Below are 16,750 nucleotides of genomic sequence, written 5' to 3'. Positions count from 1 at the left end.
GAATTCTTCTCCAAATTAGATATGAGAACATTTGGAAAAAGAAAATTCAAATTAATTTTTATATATTAATTTAATAGAGTGAAAGTAGGAAAAAATTAAAAGAAAAGAGATCTGGGCTCGTCGATCAGAAAGGCGCCCACTTATTTACCTCTCTGGCATTTTAAATTTTCGTTCCCAACGGCCCAACACCTTTCGCTCTTCGTGCGTAGGGTTTCCCAGGAAAAACCAAATCCAAAAATGTTGAAAACGATCTGACTTTCCCTTGAATTCTTGTCGAAGTAAAATGTGCTGATTCATCTCTGAATTTAATTTTCCGGGAAAATTCGGGTTAGGTGGTTCCCTTAGCTTTTTTTTTCTCAGTTTAGTGAAGTTTACAAGAACGTAGGGAAAAGAAAGAAAAAGAAAGCGACGATGAATTTGACGGATCCATCAATGGCGTTACTGGCGGCGAGTGGAGGAGACACCGTGAAGCTCTTCGATGTGTCGGTGAAGGCCGGAGATCCCTGCACTTTGAGCTACACTCCATCTCCTGGTTGCCTCGTCAATTCAGTCAAGTGGAACCACACCAGTTACTCTCTCTCTCTCTCTCTCTCTCTCGCTAGATTTGTTACTTATCTGGGTTTTGGTTGTTTTCCTATTTTCTTTCTTGAAATTGCATTTCCTGAATTTGTCATTATTAGGTTTTGTTTGGTGGTTGAGAAAATGAAAGTATTGAGTTTGATCATTTTCCCCTTTAAAAACGAAAAATCAACTCAATTAAGCATGTAGTGAGATTGTACTTCGTTGATTAGGGTTGGGTTGGTAGCTGAGCACATGGAAGTGAGTACTGATTTTGATCATTAGCGTTTTTTTCCTCTTAAAAACGGAAAGTTAAACTCTATTAAGCCTATTAGTGGGGTTGTATTTCGTTGGAAGGGGTACTTGGTTCTAGGTTCCCAAGCAATGGAGACAATTAAGACCTAATTGAATGAATTATTACTTGACTTTTGCAACTTATCGGCAACAGAATGGGGGGTTTTCATTTGATCCAACTGGGAATGTGATTGTTGCAGATTTGGTTGTGGCCAGTGCTGGAGACGATAAGAAGATCTCATTGTGGCGTAAGAATGGGCAGAGCATGGGGACTATTCCCGTGGCTGGTACCGACAGTGGAGACAACATTGAGGTAATTTAGTTGTCTGGTCAGGTAGACTTGTACATTTGACTGCTCTTTATGAATTTAGGAGTTGTTTTAGTTTAGCAAGTGTGGGGTTGTTCATTTTAATTTGTGCTTAGGGTTTATAGCACCAGTATTCAAAAACATGCACAAGTGTGAATGGATATGTGTATGCATGGTATAATGTGTTTGAATAAACAGAGTTGTCGATGAGAATAAAAAGTGATAGCTGTTCAATTGTCAATGGGCTAAAATTTCTGAAGAGAGGTAAGGAACTGAGCTCTGACATCCTGACATACAAATTGAAGAATTTTTTTCAATAAATGTTGTGGAGTGATGGGAAACCATGCTCTGCATTGGTGTTATTAAAGGCCCAAGGTTCCGTTAAGCAATAAGGCCTCTTAGAGCAGTGCAATTAAGAATATATTTTGCTCTCCCATGTGTGCGTGTGTACAAGGTCCAGAAGCTGAAAACTGAAATCCTCCACACAACTTCTGGAATTTCACCTAGGAAATGAAACAAAAGAAATTTTCAGAATCTTCGTGAACCCTGCATTCAATTACCAAAGATTTAAGAAAACTATGTTTTGCATGAGAGGAGGGACCTCCACCCTGTCGAAGATTTTTGTTTCTTGCTTTCGAGAGCATCAAAATAAACATGACCATGGGTAGCCTTTTTCCGTGTAAGAATGCTATATATACTTATATCATCAATTATCCAACCTTCTAAGGGATACAAGATAGTATGAGGTACCACCCAAATAACAGAACACCTGATGGAGAGAATGTAGGGTACCAAATTCTTGTGTGTGTCCTCATACAAGGACCATTCATGGTGGTGAGTCCTTGATCTCTCTTCATTTGTATCTTAAATTTGTACACCCATGAGAACTTGGGTTAGTTTTTTAGTTGTGGTTGATTTTTTTTTTTCCTTTAATTTTTATAGGAGACTATAATGGCTATCAGCTTCAGCAATAAGGTATCCAGATACATATGTTCTGGTGGAAGTGGTCATGTTGTAAGAATATGGGATTTACAAAGGAAGCGATGTATTAAATGGTTGAGAGGTCATACCAATACAATAACGGGTGCAATGTACAACTGCAAGGATGAACACTTGGCTTCCATCAGTGTTAGTGGGGATCTCATACTTCACAACCTTGCATCTGGTGCCAGGGCTGCTGAACTCAAGGATCCCAATGAACAGGTTGTTCAGTTTGTTGCATATTGATGCTGTTGTTGTGGTGTTTATGGTATCGAGTTCTGGTTTTCAAGCTGATTCTCTGTCTTTCGGATTGTAAGATCAGGTATTGAGAGTGCTTGATTATTCCCGGATTAGTCGACACCTTTTGGTGACAGCTGGTGATGATGGGACCGTACATTTATGGGATACAACAGGTCGCAATCCAAAGGTTTGCAGTATGTTCTCTCATAAAATGAATACTGAATCATGTTCAAAACAATAAACGCCCAGTGCCACTGAATAAGTTGTATGCTTCCTTCAAATTTTCATAGCCATCCAAGTTGTGGTTAGGCTGGTTTGATTTGGGAGTGAATCTAGAGTTTTGTGCTGGAAAATACCTGTTGTACTTGTGTTTGTGTTTCCATGTGTATTTGTTTTTTATATGAATGGGGATTAAGGTCTGCTGCCACAGATTGCAAAGCAACTTTTGAAATACAGAGAAATTAAATCTCGTAATTATTTGTTATGGCCTTTGCTTTTCTTCCAGCAGAGCATGATCTTCTCCAAAAACAATACTAGTAGAATGTTGGACCCATATTCTTGGACTGACTTTCTAAATTACCAACTGGAACCATATTAAATCTAGGCGTGTTCATTAAGTTGGTAGAATTGTATTACTAACTTCTTGTGTTACCCACTTAATAAAAAATATAAAAAAGCTTGTGTTATTTTTTTTTTTTTGTTCATTCCATTAGTTTTATGATTTATATTTAGGTCTGCAACTGATGCGTTAGGAATTAATTATACACTTAAGTTTTGTTTTTGTTGTGTTTTTTTGCAGGTTTCTTGGTTGAAGCAGCACTCAGCGCCAACTGCTGGTGTTAGCATCTCACCATCCAATGACAAGGTCTCATTTTTATGGCCCTGTTATGCTTTATATAGATATGAATGCAATTTTGTTGTATTCTATGAAATTGTGAAGATTTTTTTTGGATCCAAATATCTGAATATATAGTTAAGCATTCTGGCCTTCCAAACTTTTTTCTCATGACAGATAATTGCTAGTGTTGGTCTGGATAAAAAGCTATACACTTATGACTCAGGGTCTAGAAGACCCTCATCTTGCATTCCTTATGAGGCACCTTTCTCATCATTGGCATTTAGAGATGATGGTTGGACTCTTGCAGCTGGAACAAGTAATGGCCGGGTGGTGTTCTATGATGTTCGTGGAAAACCACAGCCTTTTGTTGTTCTTCATGCTTATGGTGGTTCAGAGGTAGATTTCCTCTCTATATAAGCATGTTTTGTTGCTTTATGCTCACAAGCAACATCGATTCAGCGTACTTAAATTTTTCTTTCCTAACCATAAGATTAAGGAAGTTTATATATAGTGTGTAAATGTTCGATTTTTTGTCTTTCCTAACGCTATGTCTAAGGTGTGGTATGTGGCATGTGTGCAGTATGAGACTGAGATGTGTGATATTAAAGGGAGAGAAATGGCCAATGAGCTGCTTCTTTAAAGAGGCATGATTCGTATACAATTACCATTTCAAGATATTACACAAATTTTATGTTGTTTGTAATTTTTAAGAAATATAAATAAAACTTGTAATTTGTTTTAGTCAAAAGACTGAGATTGAGATTTAAGGGTAGATTGAATTATTTAATTTAGTTGTCGTGTGGTTGTATTCTGATTTTAAAGATTGACTTGTTAGATTCTTGGACTTTTTGACCATGCTGGTGCTCTACTTGTACATGTGTCTACACATTCATAGATGATCCCCTAAATCTCTATGCATGTAGATAATTTTTTTTTTTTTTAATAACAATGTTTCAATGACAGTTGCGTTGCTTAGGATGATTCAGTTTATGGTTCAGTTGTTATAAGACCTTTGCCCATGATAGTGAATGGAATTAGATGGAGGTTCAAATGCTATGTTAACTAATTGGATGCTAACATAAGGAAAACCATGGGAGCTAAAGAACGTTATGCATGGATGTCAGCATGCAATAGTCTGCATTTTTCCAGTTTTTCTGAATTTTTGGACTTTTCTTTTTCTTTCTCTCTAACAGGGGTCTCTTTTGTATACTTCGCGCCCCTCTATGCTTTCTAATGAGATTGAATTACTCATAAAAAAATTAAGGTAAAACTATGAGAGTTTGTGATAAGAACACACTTTCTATGCAATTGGATTGTATTGACTTGGTCGATGGCCATTCAAGGGTTTTGCCTCTAACTACCAACAAAATGGTGTTTTCCCTTTAAATGGTTTGCATTAAAGACATAATAATGTTTTCTTTCTAAGGTACTTTTAGGACCTTAATGTCTTGGTCTTTGTTTATACTAATCATTCAAAGTATTCATCAGGCTGTTACAAGTTTATGCTGGCAGAGGTCAAAACCTGTTATTGTAAATGAAAGTAACTGCACTGCCGAGACTGCCCTTATTGGAGATGCTGTTGAAGATTCAATCCTTATGCCTGACCCACTTCCTTCTGTGACTTCATCAAGCCTTTCTCTGTCTACAGCAGTATCCAGTTCTCGGAATTCTGGCCGATTGGGTGCCTCAGTTGAAGCATCTTCACTCACTGCAACTGGCTCTGTATTTGCATCTACTGGGGAGGAAACGCCACATCGAAGCCTTTTGTGGCCAGGTGGAACATTGACGAGGTTACATGCTCCTCATTCCAATTACAACTTCAAGGATGATATGGAGGTGTTTTCCCCTCTTGTCGATGTTCAGCCAATAACACCCTCACTTGACAAGTTGTGGGATGACCGTGAAGGAACCAAGAAGGATCATCTAGTTGTAGACAGGAAGCCTTCATCGCTGTTGTTTCCTCCATCCAGTAGGAGATTCCCTATTGCAGAGGATAGTGGCAATGATCATCCAATATTCGATTGGAAATCCAGCTCAACTTCTAAACAGGTCTAATACTCCCTTTGGCTTTAGTTCCATTGGACGAATGTTCATTGCATGAAATATTGAACTTTTGAATTTCAATGCAGAGTTTTAAGTATGCATCCTGACCTAGATGCTCATATCCTTTAATTTTATGCTGTTTAATTCATAAGCAGTTATCATTACAAACTTATAGAAAGTAAAAACTAGTTGAAAAATGTTTTATAGTTGGACCATTAATGAATTAATTTTACGTAAGATCACTTGTTCTAGTGCCTTAATCTGCAATGCCCTAAATGCCATTCAAAGCTTTAAAGTTTAATATGCCTTTTCTAAGTATCCTTCTTATTAACTGTTTTGGTTTCTTCTATCTTGCTTTTGAGTGAACAATTGAAATTCCATTGAATATGATTTTGGACAATTATCTCATTGCATCAAGGTTGAACACTGTAAATTGATTCTAAATATATAGGCCATCTATGGAGTGTAGTTGCACCTGTGTAGTAGTGATTTGGTTCTTTTAGTTATTTCCAAGGTTTGACATATACTGTTTTGCTCAGTTGGGTTGCCCAATAAACTTGGTTTTTGCAAATCCTATATGCCCTTCTTTAAATTGAATGTTTTTAATGGTGATTTTTCTTTACCACTTTGTGCAGGATGACACCCAATCTTCCTTTCCACTGTTGGGTTCAACTCCTACTCCATCTTCGAAAAACGAAGACTTCTCTATCACTCCTCCAGAAGCTTGGGGTGGCGAGAAATTGCCCGATAAATATGCTCAACTACGTCAGCAAGGCACATTGCCATCTCGTTTTGGAATGTTGGGTTCTGCTGCTCAGTCTTCAGGGTCAATGTTTAGTGGATTACAAGATCTGTCCTTGTCAACAAGTCAGACGAGTATTAGCTCCTTGACAAATTCAAATTTCAGTTTTGCAAATTTACGCACCAAAGATGTCTCTTCAAATCAGGAGACCTCATTGGGATTTCCAGAACACTTATCCCCTAGTTCCATGTCTCTGTCTATTGGTAACAAAGGCATCACTGGACAGGCTAACCTTGATTCCCTAGGGCCAGCTTCTATGACCCTGCCTCGAAGATATTCTACTTATGCAGAGAGAATAAGCACTGCATCTTCCTTTAGCGATGGGACATCACTTTCTGGAGGTTCACCAAAATTGAAGAAAACAGGAGCTGAAACCAGGGAAGAACTTTTAAATAGCTTGTTGGCAAAATCTGATACAATGGTTGCCACAGAATCAGGAACTCTTTCGACAGTGAATGTATGAAGATTGGGTGCATAAGATAATTTTTTTTTTTTTCTATGCTTGCATGTAAATAGCAGGTGTTTCCATTAATAGAAGAGTGCAAGCATTGATTGATCATCTTGATGCTTTGTTGTCTTAGATACCTTCACCATTGTGCATTGGCTATAGTACAAGTGGCCTGTGGGCCTTAGTTGATATGGGTGGTTTTGATTGTGTGCTGCCATTGAAAGTGCTAAATGGTGATGGAATCTATGATGACAAAAATCAGACATCTACAAAGCTAGTTTTGCTCTGCTTTTTGTTAGATTATGGCAGTTAATTAGTTAATTGATGTGCATTTCATGTTACAGGGAGGAATCTCACAACCCCTGAAGGCCCCACAACCGGATGCACAGCAGGGATCCTCCTTCACACTTCAGCTTTTTCAACGCACTCTTGAAGAAACTCTTGATTCCTTTCAGAAGTCCATACATGAAGATATGAGGAACCTTCATATCGAAATTCTAAGACAATTTCACATGCAGGAGGTAAACCTGGTATCAGTTTCCTTGTTTCCTTTGCTTTTGTTTTTTCCTTGAATTGATTTCTGACAACCTGGAGCAGATGGAAATGTCAAGTGTAATGAGCTCGATTTTGGAAAACCAAGCTGAGCTAATGAAAGAAATTAAGTCACTGCGGAAAGAAAACCAGCAGCTCCGGCAATTGCTGTAAGCATCATTAGTGAAGGCTGCCTTGTTATCGTGATTTTTGTTTACCCTTAATTTTTGGGAGTATTTGGGGGCCCGTCAGTTTTTTCATTTTATAATTCACACATTAGCAGTGGCCCTTTCTCTTACTGGTGCTAGGATTGCTTTTCTCAGCAATATAGTGGAGCAGAGTGTGACCGCACGGAAAAAAAAAAGAGGAAAAAATAGTGAGAAAAAGAGTCAAAAGAAAAGAGGGAGAAAAATGCATGGTTTTGGAGGTAGGGGGTTTTGGAACATGTACAGAGATGTATATTTCAGCTAATGAATGAGATCTTTGACTTGTGTGGCTTTCATCAAGAATATGTGATAATATTAGTGTCTATCTATTTTAGTTGCCATGAAGGTCTTTATTCTGTTTTGATGGAAGTCATGAAGCTTTGAATTAGATGTAATGAGCTCTGGTTTGCTTTGCTGTCTCTCAATTTAAAATCATTAAATTCGTATTGCTGCTCCGAGAATGTGCAAGTAGATGATGTTGGCAGACTCAAGTGTGATCTATTTTGCTCATCGTAATTCTGCTCTGCCCAATACTTTTTAGCTCATTAGGAAATATGGGGTATATTTGTTAATGTGTTTTGGGGAGTTTTTTTGTTTGAAAGTGTTTGGTGAGGCACGAAAGTGTTTTCGGAGTGTTTATTAATTTTTTGTTTTGAGAACATAACCCATAATAGACAACAAAAATTTCAACAAACAGCCATTAACAAATATGTTTTCTGTTTTTATAAGCCTCTTTTGGTAACAGTGTTCAGTTTTTAAAACTTTTTTTTTTTTTTAAAGCCATTAACAAATAATTTAAACAATTTTAAATGTAAATCCCACATTAAAATGCTTCTCGCCTTAATCTTGCAGACGAGAAATAATTTGAACAGCCAAAGTAAGCTAATTTCTTTTTAATTTATTATTATTATTATTATTTATTTCCCTTTCGAAATATCTCCCTGTTTATTATTAAAAACAGAGAAACCTGCCTTTCGACAACACAATGTGTGTTTTCAGGCCCACTTTGAGCTTCTATAATTCTGTTCAAACATTCCATCCCATCATTTTGCTCGGTAATTTTTGGATGAGGTGTTTTTCGAAATATACAGTGTCGCTGCATTTCAGGAAAATATTAAGAAAAGAATAAAGACGGACTTCTGCCCTTTTGGAAAATATTACAAATTTGTGCTGTAAACACTATTGAAAAGTCTGTGGACCCAATTTTCTGGATTTAGGTTCTCTAGCACACTACCAAATCAGCTCATTTTCTGGAGGCACTGAAACAACGCAAAAAATATTCCCCATATGAATGAAGGCATTAAAGAACTTTGTCAGCCGAGAAGGGTCATCTCTCATGCCCCCAAGGAAGGTGACATGAATGGCTAGCAGTTCCAACGGCACACAGTGAACGCAAATTAACATGCACTTAATGTCAGAGAGAACTCACTAGAAAGTTAAGATGACCCAACTCTTCTGGCCTCCAACCATGAATTCCAGCACATCTTGCAATTTGCAGGTACAAAGAACATGCAATTACAGGACTTCAAGCGGTCCCGAGACTCACTTCTTGACTAATTTCAACACATCACCCACAAGATGTAAAGATCCGGTCACAAGGACCTGAAGAATCAATTAAAACAGTGTTAAAAGACAGTCAAATAAACGGAGTAAGATACTTAATTCCAGTCTAACAAAGTTGTATATGAACATGAGGAACACGATACATAGACAAGCAAGAAACTCGGTGCACTTCCCATGATACCCAAGTCAAATAGTTGTAGATGAAACAAAATATCATTACATTAGAGTATAAATTAAATGATTAAATTCATCCCTTCAGCTTAAGTTTTTGGAATAAGTGATGATTTAACATAGTATCAAAGTAAAGGTCATGAATTCAAACCTTGTCTCTGTCATTCACCTCCTCTTTCAAATAAATATTTTACATGTTAGACCTCACTTATTAAGAAAAAATTTGAGCCTACACATAAGGAGGAGTGTTGAAACATAAATTAAAGAATTAAATTCAGTACTTTCTATCGACTTAAACTTTTAGGACAAGTGGTAATTTAACACTACTAGTGGTTTAATCCATTGAAAAGTAGGCTTTGCAAATTTTAGCAATTACTCAGCACAAGTGTGATGAATTGATCAAAGCCAGTATCATGATCAAATCAATCAGGTTGTGGGTCAAGGAAATAAATAAAATTGTGTAACCATGATTTTCAACTGGGCACTGTATACATGGCGCATTCAGATGAGGTTCTTAAATTTCACAAGCACTCCCATTAATTCTGTCAAACTTCATGGAAATATATATTTTACATTTTGCAAGTACTATCTGAAAACTCCATTTAAGTGGCAGGCTTATACCAGCAAAATAAGGCATTCCACTTGTTATCAATATGACTACTCCACAACCGCAACAATAGTAGTGAGGAACCGACTATATGTTCCAGAGAGGAAAATAGATATTTGCCAAACAGGTTTTTTTATACCAAACATGTAATATTCTCCAACAAGAAAAGGCATTACCTGAAGACGAATAGATTGATTCTGTTGGACAGTGTCTCTGAGCCATTTAATAGCTATTGGGAGAGAAGAAAACACTGCACTGTTCTCACAACTTTTAACACTAAGTTTTGTAGCATCTTTTACTTCTTCACAATCAGCATCTATGCTCTTGGCATCACCTATATTAAGTCAAATGCAAACCAATTTAAACTGTCTCAAATGCACTCTGGTCTATATTATGTATATCAAAGACAGATAAAGTTTTGGAGAACTTATGTATTAGGCGGCCCAAGTATGAAGATTTCAGCCCATGCTGAGAATGATTTAGTTCACTCAAAATTAAGGTGATATATTAATTGATCAGAAGAAAAAAAAAAAAAAAAAAAGTGCCTTCAATTGAAAATTTTGGAGCTCTAAAATCTGCAATATAAGAAAATTATTTACAACATATTCACTTGATACCTTGGTTACCCTGCATGAGGTTTTCCCACACTCTTTGAAGATTGAATTGCCATGACAAATCAACTTGAGAATCAATGGGTAGTGAATCATGGGATCCAACCTTATAATACACTGATAGATTTGGTACAAATAGTGCCTTCTTGAAGTGTACACCTAAAATTTAAACCAAAAATTCATTACTTCCATGAATATCAAAACTAATTTGTTTTTATTGAAAATTTCTTGATGAATCCCATCAAGATTAAAGGCAGATTTTCTCTTCTTCGGATGCGTTGATCCTTATTTTTGGTTTTAGAGCATTTAGCACTGGATGGTTCATAATCTTATCTATTGATCACCAGGGAAAATTTTGTAGCACTGCTTACATGCCATGCACTTTGTCCAAGTCATACTATTCCATTACTAGGTCATTATGTTCTGTGAAAGATTTATATCTAAAGATGGTTCTTCCTCAATCACTCACCATGATTGGCACATGTTTTCATCAGGCGCGGAAGAAGCAATTGAGGATCTCGCACTGACATACAATTAAACAAGAGTATCTGCAGGTATTTTTCAACAACTTTAGCTCAATACCACCCAAAAATGAAATGAAGCGTCAGAGTATAAAGGTCAAAATATTGGTATAATTGTATTGGTATAGAGTAAAAGGGAACAAAATATTATTAGTAAATTTCAGCATATTATACATTCAATTCGAGCATGGAATTGCTTACGTGGATTTGACTTCCATAAAAATTTAATTTCAAATTCAAAACAAATAATGTATATTTGGAATCAGGGACTTCAAAATCCATAATTAAATCTCCCGTTCCAAGCAACCAAATGCAATCCAAGTGTTCTTCAATATCAATTTTAAAATTAATAATGCTCTCAGATAAGTACACAAAAATAGATAAAAAGCACACAAGAGCACAGATGAGTGTGAACATAAATATATTACAAGGCTTTTGGGTTGAAAGCAACGTTAGTTTCTAATTTAAATGTTGGCAATGGGGTGCCCTATGCTTTTTATGATATCTCGATTACTAATAATAAAAAACCATGTTGACAATGACATTTATTTGCCTTCACCTGAGTTAGATGTATATGAAAACAATCATTACTATCTCAGAAGTTCTTGAGCAAATGAACATTCAACTCATTTGGAGACATCATCAAAATGATACGGACTTAACTGGGTTCAGAATTCTGTGCTCTACCTGTGCGGAGTTCTTCCTGGATCTTTCACCAGGGTGTCTTTGTATCAATTCATGAGAGGATCTAGAATTATCCTGCGGCTGATAATTCAAGTTCTGTTGCTGGCTGTCCTCTTTAATGGCAAGAGAAAACCACCCTGCACATACTTCCATGCTTTCGGGACTATGGGCTCCATCTAAGTAGAACACCAGATCTCCTGGGCTCTCAATGTCAATTTGTCGGTCAGGGACAATTTGAGCCCGCCCTTGCAAACTAGCTGCTGTTAGACCTTTGATGAACTGCTCTGGCAAAGAGCTCTGCCCCATGAAAATTTTAAATTAAATATATTGAGATGACAAATCGTGGGATGAAGATGAGAGCTCTCATGTATAGAACTTACAGCTCGTGCCAGGTAGTTGAATTCAAGATGGCCAGTTCTCTGAAGCCAAGTGGAGCATAGTGCAACAGCAAGACCGGCATTCAGATATTGATGCTCACCTTCAAGACCAAGTTTCATACCATTCAGTAAGTCAGCAACTAATGGTGGTGCCACTTGAAGATGTACCTGTACACAGCATGATTTTCTCGGCTCATTAGAGGATGCTACCTTTTATTAGGGCAACCAAGACAGCTAGATTTAAATGGGTAAAATGCACTTCCTCACCTTGTTAAGAATCTTATGCACATTGAAGATGCTCTAAAATAAAGGTCAGAAAACTGAAAAGCAGGAAGATGGAAGGTTTTTTTCAAGCTAAAAGACAGGCCTCAAGTTCTAATCCTGTTTATCAGTTAGCAATTTTTGACAATCCAAAACAAATCTACCTCATGAATATTAGGACTTCAACATAATGCAATATAAGCCATGATTGAACAACCAAGAATACCGATGAAGACTAAACACCTTTTCAAAAATGTCATTACTTTGTCAGGTTTGGAAAGTTCTAAAGAGGGAAAAAAAAATCAGAAAATTTGTTTCAACACTTCTACCTGGTTGTTTGACAAATAAAAAGAAACTCAACTAAGCATAATAGACTAACCAATTTTTCATTTCATGTTATGAAAAACACCTATTTCTTCATTAGACCTGCAGACACACTAGTACTTCAATCATTGTAGTCTTGAGCCTAGTTCACTGTATGCACATTCCAACTGTATGGGAAACAGAACTAACTAATGAAATAACTGTGCAGCTTACATCCAGATGGGAAGCCTTCTCTTCAAGTACATGCATTGCTTCATCAGGTTGAGGCACAGTAAAGGCTGGAACCCCGTGCTGCAACAGAAGAAAGGACAGACAAGTATAAAGAAGACTCATAGAAGTGACTGAAGCGTTAACATAAGAAGCAACTTCTATAGCCATATTTTTTAAGGACTTCAAACTCTAAAGAACACCTTGAAGATGCCAGCCTTCTCCCCAGCAATTTCTCCTAGAGTGTTTCCTGTTTGAAGTGTCCAGCAAAGAAAACCAAGGACTTAGACGTAATACAGCAAATTAGTCTTCTAGCACCACCTTCAAACATATGTTTACAATACTTTTTGTACAGTTGCGAAGTCTAACACAAGCATATTATTAGTTAAATTCTGACGTAAGCACCTAGAAGGCTTAATAATAAAATTCAGGTGCAAAACATGTCCCAGCATTAACTATGCCTTCTTCAGCTCAACAGCTCTTAAGGGCTTACAGACAGACAAGCTTCCCAGTTTCTTATCCCCACAAAATGTGGCAGCTCATGGATGCAGACACAAGGTTCCGACCAATTCATTGAAAGAAAACTAAAAATCTTACAACAAAAAATTATGTTTCAGGTCTAAAGGATATTTCATAGTTTTTGACATTACCAGCTATGTCAAAGCAAACCTGACAAGTTGGGACCACAGTGCAATAATGAAGAAGCATAATATAGACGACCACTTGCCTTTGGAGAGAAAGGAACGACAGAAGTTTTGAAGATTGTAAGAAGACTTTGGAGAAGATTAAGTCATTATTCTTCAATATTTTGTATCTTTGGGTAGCTGCTTTTATTTTTCGATTAGTTATCATGATTTCTTTATTATTTTTGCTCTTATTAGTTAGGTGTTTTTTCTTGTATACTTCATGTGTACCAGGTCGCGCCTTACACTTTTAATGATATTTTGATTATTTATATTTTTAAAAAAAAAAAAAAAACATTTTCCTCATTTTCAACTACTAGTGAGCATATTGCAAATCACAACTCAACATAAAATATTAGCTCTTTTATAGAAAAATAAAAATTATATATACTCATGATTTCCATTTTGCAACAGCTTCACCTTAAGTATTTAAAAGAAATTGCCTAGGCTACAGAATTAGAGCACTAACCGAGAATCTCCATGTGGTCATACCCAAGGGAAGATATACCACAGACGGTAGGTGCCTGAACCTGAAATGTTATGGTATCAATATCAGGTTATCCTTGATGTTAACTCTATAGGAAATATCAATGGCAAACCATGTTCAAGGTGAATTTAATCTAAACATCTTACTGACTACAATACACGTACCAGATTTGTTGCATCAAACTTTCCACCTAATCCAACCTCCAAGATAGCAACATCTACCTACATTGAAAATTAGACTTAAGAGGTTGTTTTTTATTCCACTTCTCTGATAGCAACAAAGTCTATGAATTTGTTCATACAGAAAAAACCCTGTGCAGAGAAGTTGGAAGATACACATCAAACATTCAAACCTGCTCTGCTGCAAATATCTTGAAGGCAAGTAAGGCAAGGAAACGGAAGTAAGTGGGCATGGGTACATCCTCATTGGTGCTTTCCTAGATACCAACAAATAGAGAAACCACAAGAATTAAGCATATTAGGTAAACTTATTGTATGAAAAACGTTCAAAAATAAAATCAAAAGCATCTTTTATTTATCAATATGATATTGCAGCAAATAAAGCAATTAAAATAAAATTAAGATACCACTTTTCTTTTTCAGAACATGAATTTGTTACGATGGCTTAAAAGCTTGGAAGAGTGTGTGAGAATAAGCTAATTATTACATTCAATCTTGTTTCATGTTGATCAGGTCAGACAACTTAAGCAAACCCAATCACCAACCAAAGCCAGCTATTCATCTCAGATTGTTCAGAGATATGATGCCTCAACTTAATTCAACAAAGACTTTGTAGAAGGCTCACGAGTCTGTTTTCACTTGATCACTATCTTGTCATGCACTACATCCTTCAATTTGATTTTAACACCTCTCTTTTTTGGTAAGTCAAAGTTAACATCAAAGAACCACCAGAAACATATACCAAGAGCTCTGCAGTACTCTAATTTTGGTTTACTGGAAATTTACTGAACGTATTGCACTAAAAAGACTAGTGATATACTATGCCAAAAATATTCATTTTGTTGATGTTGGACACTTCACACCAGCTATGCCACTTTGAATCGTCTCACAGGATTTCATCTGTATTTTTTCCATTAATCTGCCACTTAAAAGCAGCTACAAGAGTTTTTAAATTACATTCTTAGACCAAATATCACTAACATCACTGGTAAATGTCCTTTCTAATACTCCTGTAAATAATTGCTCAATTTCTTCTCTGAATACCATGTCCAAGCTAGAGTGCAGGAAAGATTTAATTAGAAAAAAGGGGAAAAACACAAATCTGGGCACAAACATACCTTCAGTCTATCATAACACCACCAGAAATATGCTAAAAATTTCTCTTCACATATGTCAACACTGTGGGAGCCAAATGGAACAAGAAATATTAGTCATAGCACTAACAGGTATGATGCAAAGAATTTGTGAAATCAGAACAGAGAAAAAAAAAACTTTATAAGAACAAAAAAAAAAAAAACTTTGTGCCTCAGGAGAGACATAAGGGCGCTAGGACTTCTAGTAGGTCCAAAAGGTTTGCTAAAACAATGAAAGCACGAGTGCACGACCATTGAGAAGAACTAATCACTTAAAAACAAGAATAGACAATCATTTTGAGTTTAAGATAAAACAGAGCACACTATGAGTCTAATTTTACTAAATAAAAACCTGAAATCATATAGTTCACTAGTATGAACCCGCATAGTTAACATATTAGACAATTACTAACATAATTCTGAGAAAGAAAAGAAACCAAAATATTTGATTTCACCAGTTAACGTATGTATAATACGAAACAAATCTGTTTGAGGATTTTAAAAAACTCACCCATCCAAACGAAATCTTTCTCGGATGTCAATGAGGTGAGGAGACGTGAAAAGCCCAGTGTGGAATCCGCAATTACGTAATATAGATTCCGTGAAGGTGCATGTGGATCCCTTTTCAAGCCCCAAATAAAAGATTAATTAGTGTAACAGCATATGCAAACAAGTTCGATGAGTATAATTAATCTCTCCATACATTTCTGCTATGAATTAGGTTTAATTGATAAGAGTAGTGCAGGGGGTAATGCAAATTCATTCACACATTTCAAATTGGCAAGGTATAAACCAAATGACATGAAAAGGAAGAAAAAGATTCCCGTTCAAAATAGAAGAACACACACTCTGGAAAATCACAATGAAGTTAATTCTTCAATACTTATCAAAAAAGTTAATTCGTCAAAACTTAACCCTTATATCACATTTTGAACAACACAATTCATTGAAAAACAGAAAAATGGAAATGGAAATGCAAAGAACAAATTAGAGCAAAAATTCTTTCCGAAACAAAAGATCTGGTACCTTCCCTTTGGTGCCAGCCACGTGGATAATCTTCATTTGTGAAAGTGGCTCCTCCAATTCCAGCATCTATTACAGTCCAAACACCATAACACATTCAATTTTTACCGTATTTTCCGTTACTCCGATTTGTAGCAAAGAAAGAAATTCCATAACCAAATGGCACAGATTTTCACCTTTATGTAATCGAAGAGGAGGTCAAAGCGGTCACCCTTGTTGCTCTTATCAGCACGACTGCGTTTCGTGATCAAAGAGGACAAGGCATCCAGCGCCTCCTCATACGGAGTCACTGAAGCTTTCTGCGAACCATCTCCGCCTATGGAGGCTCACACAGACACACATCATTAGCCGCAGAAAAAGCAAAGGATTCAAAATCCTTACATGTATATATACGTATATCAGATATGAGATAATGATAGAGACGGTGGCCAATACCTTCCTCCATTGCGCTTTGGCTGGAACCTGAATTCAACGGGAGAACATTGAGTTATATATAATGAGACGCACACACGCACAAGCACAGAGAGAGAGAGAGAGAGAGAGTGAGAGAGTTTACCGACTGGTTGGTTGGTTCGTGAGCTGAGGATGACGGGTTTGGGGCTGGAAGGAAAGCTAAGATGGTATTAAAGCGGAACGACGGCATTTTGGGACCAAGAGAGTAGCGTATTGAA

At 36.6% G+C, this 16,750-nt stretch overlaps 2 protein-coding genes across 2 annotated transcripts; one reads left to right on the top strand and one right to left on the bottom strand.

Moving 5' to 3' along the window:
* The first annotated feature begins 156 nt into the window (after positions 1 to 156).
* Positions 157 to 7,531, top strand: NEDD1 (Transducin/WD40 repeat-like superfamily protein). Its single transcript, XM_059602227.2, has 10 exons — positions 157 to 568; positions 1,053 to 1,165; positions 2,102 to 2,362; positions 2,463 to 2,567; positions 3,180 to 3,245; positions 3,393 to 3,614; positions 4,707 to 5,267; positions 5,897 to 6,520; positions 6,856 to 7,032; positions 7,109 to 7,531. The coding sequence occupies exons 1-10, from the start codon at positions 412 to 414 to the stop codon at positions 7,214 to 7,216; spliced, it is 2,394 nt and encodes a 797-aa protein (XP_059458210.2). The 5' UTR covers positions 157 to 411; the 3' UTR covers positions 7,217 to 7,531.
* Positions 7,532 to 8,369: 838 nt separating this feature from the next.
* Positions 8,370 to 16,749, bottom strand: DFB (DHFS-FPGS homolog B). The gene is made up of 17 exons (XM_059601253.2): positions 16,636 to 16,749; positions 16,515 to 16,541; positions 16,256 to 16,395; positions 16,083 to 16,148; positions 15,568 to 15,677; positions 15,042 to 15,102; positions 14,097 to 14,180; positions 13,909 to 13,965; positions 13,727 to 13,787; positions 12,778 to 12,824; positions 12,581 to 12,658; positions 11,786 to 11,950; positions 11,409 to 11,702; positions 10,670 to 10,748; positions 10,207 to 10,359; positions 9,766 to 9,923; positions 8,370 to 8,850 (listed from the first exon to the last, which is right to left on the bottom strand). Exons 2-17 carry the CDS (start codon positions 16,522 to 16,524, stop codon positions 8,791 to 8,793), a joined length of 1,623 nt encoding a protein of 540 aa, XP_059457236.1. The 5' UTR covers positions 16,525 to 16,541; positions 16,636 to 16,749; the 3' UTR covers positions 8,370 to 8,790.
* Between the last annotated feature and the right edge of the window lies 1 nt (position 16,750).

This window comes from Corylus avellana, chromosome 6, assembly GCF_965113065.1.
Source record: "Corylus avellana chromosome 6, dhCorAvel1.hap1.2, whole genome shotgun sequence".
Classification (NCBI taxonomy): Eukaryota; Viridiplantae; Streptophyta; class Magnoliopsida; order Fagales; family Betulaceae; genus Corylus; species Corylus avellana.
Note: the sequence above shows the minus strand (reverse complement) of the source record. Positions and strands in the feature narration are given on the sequence as shown.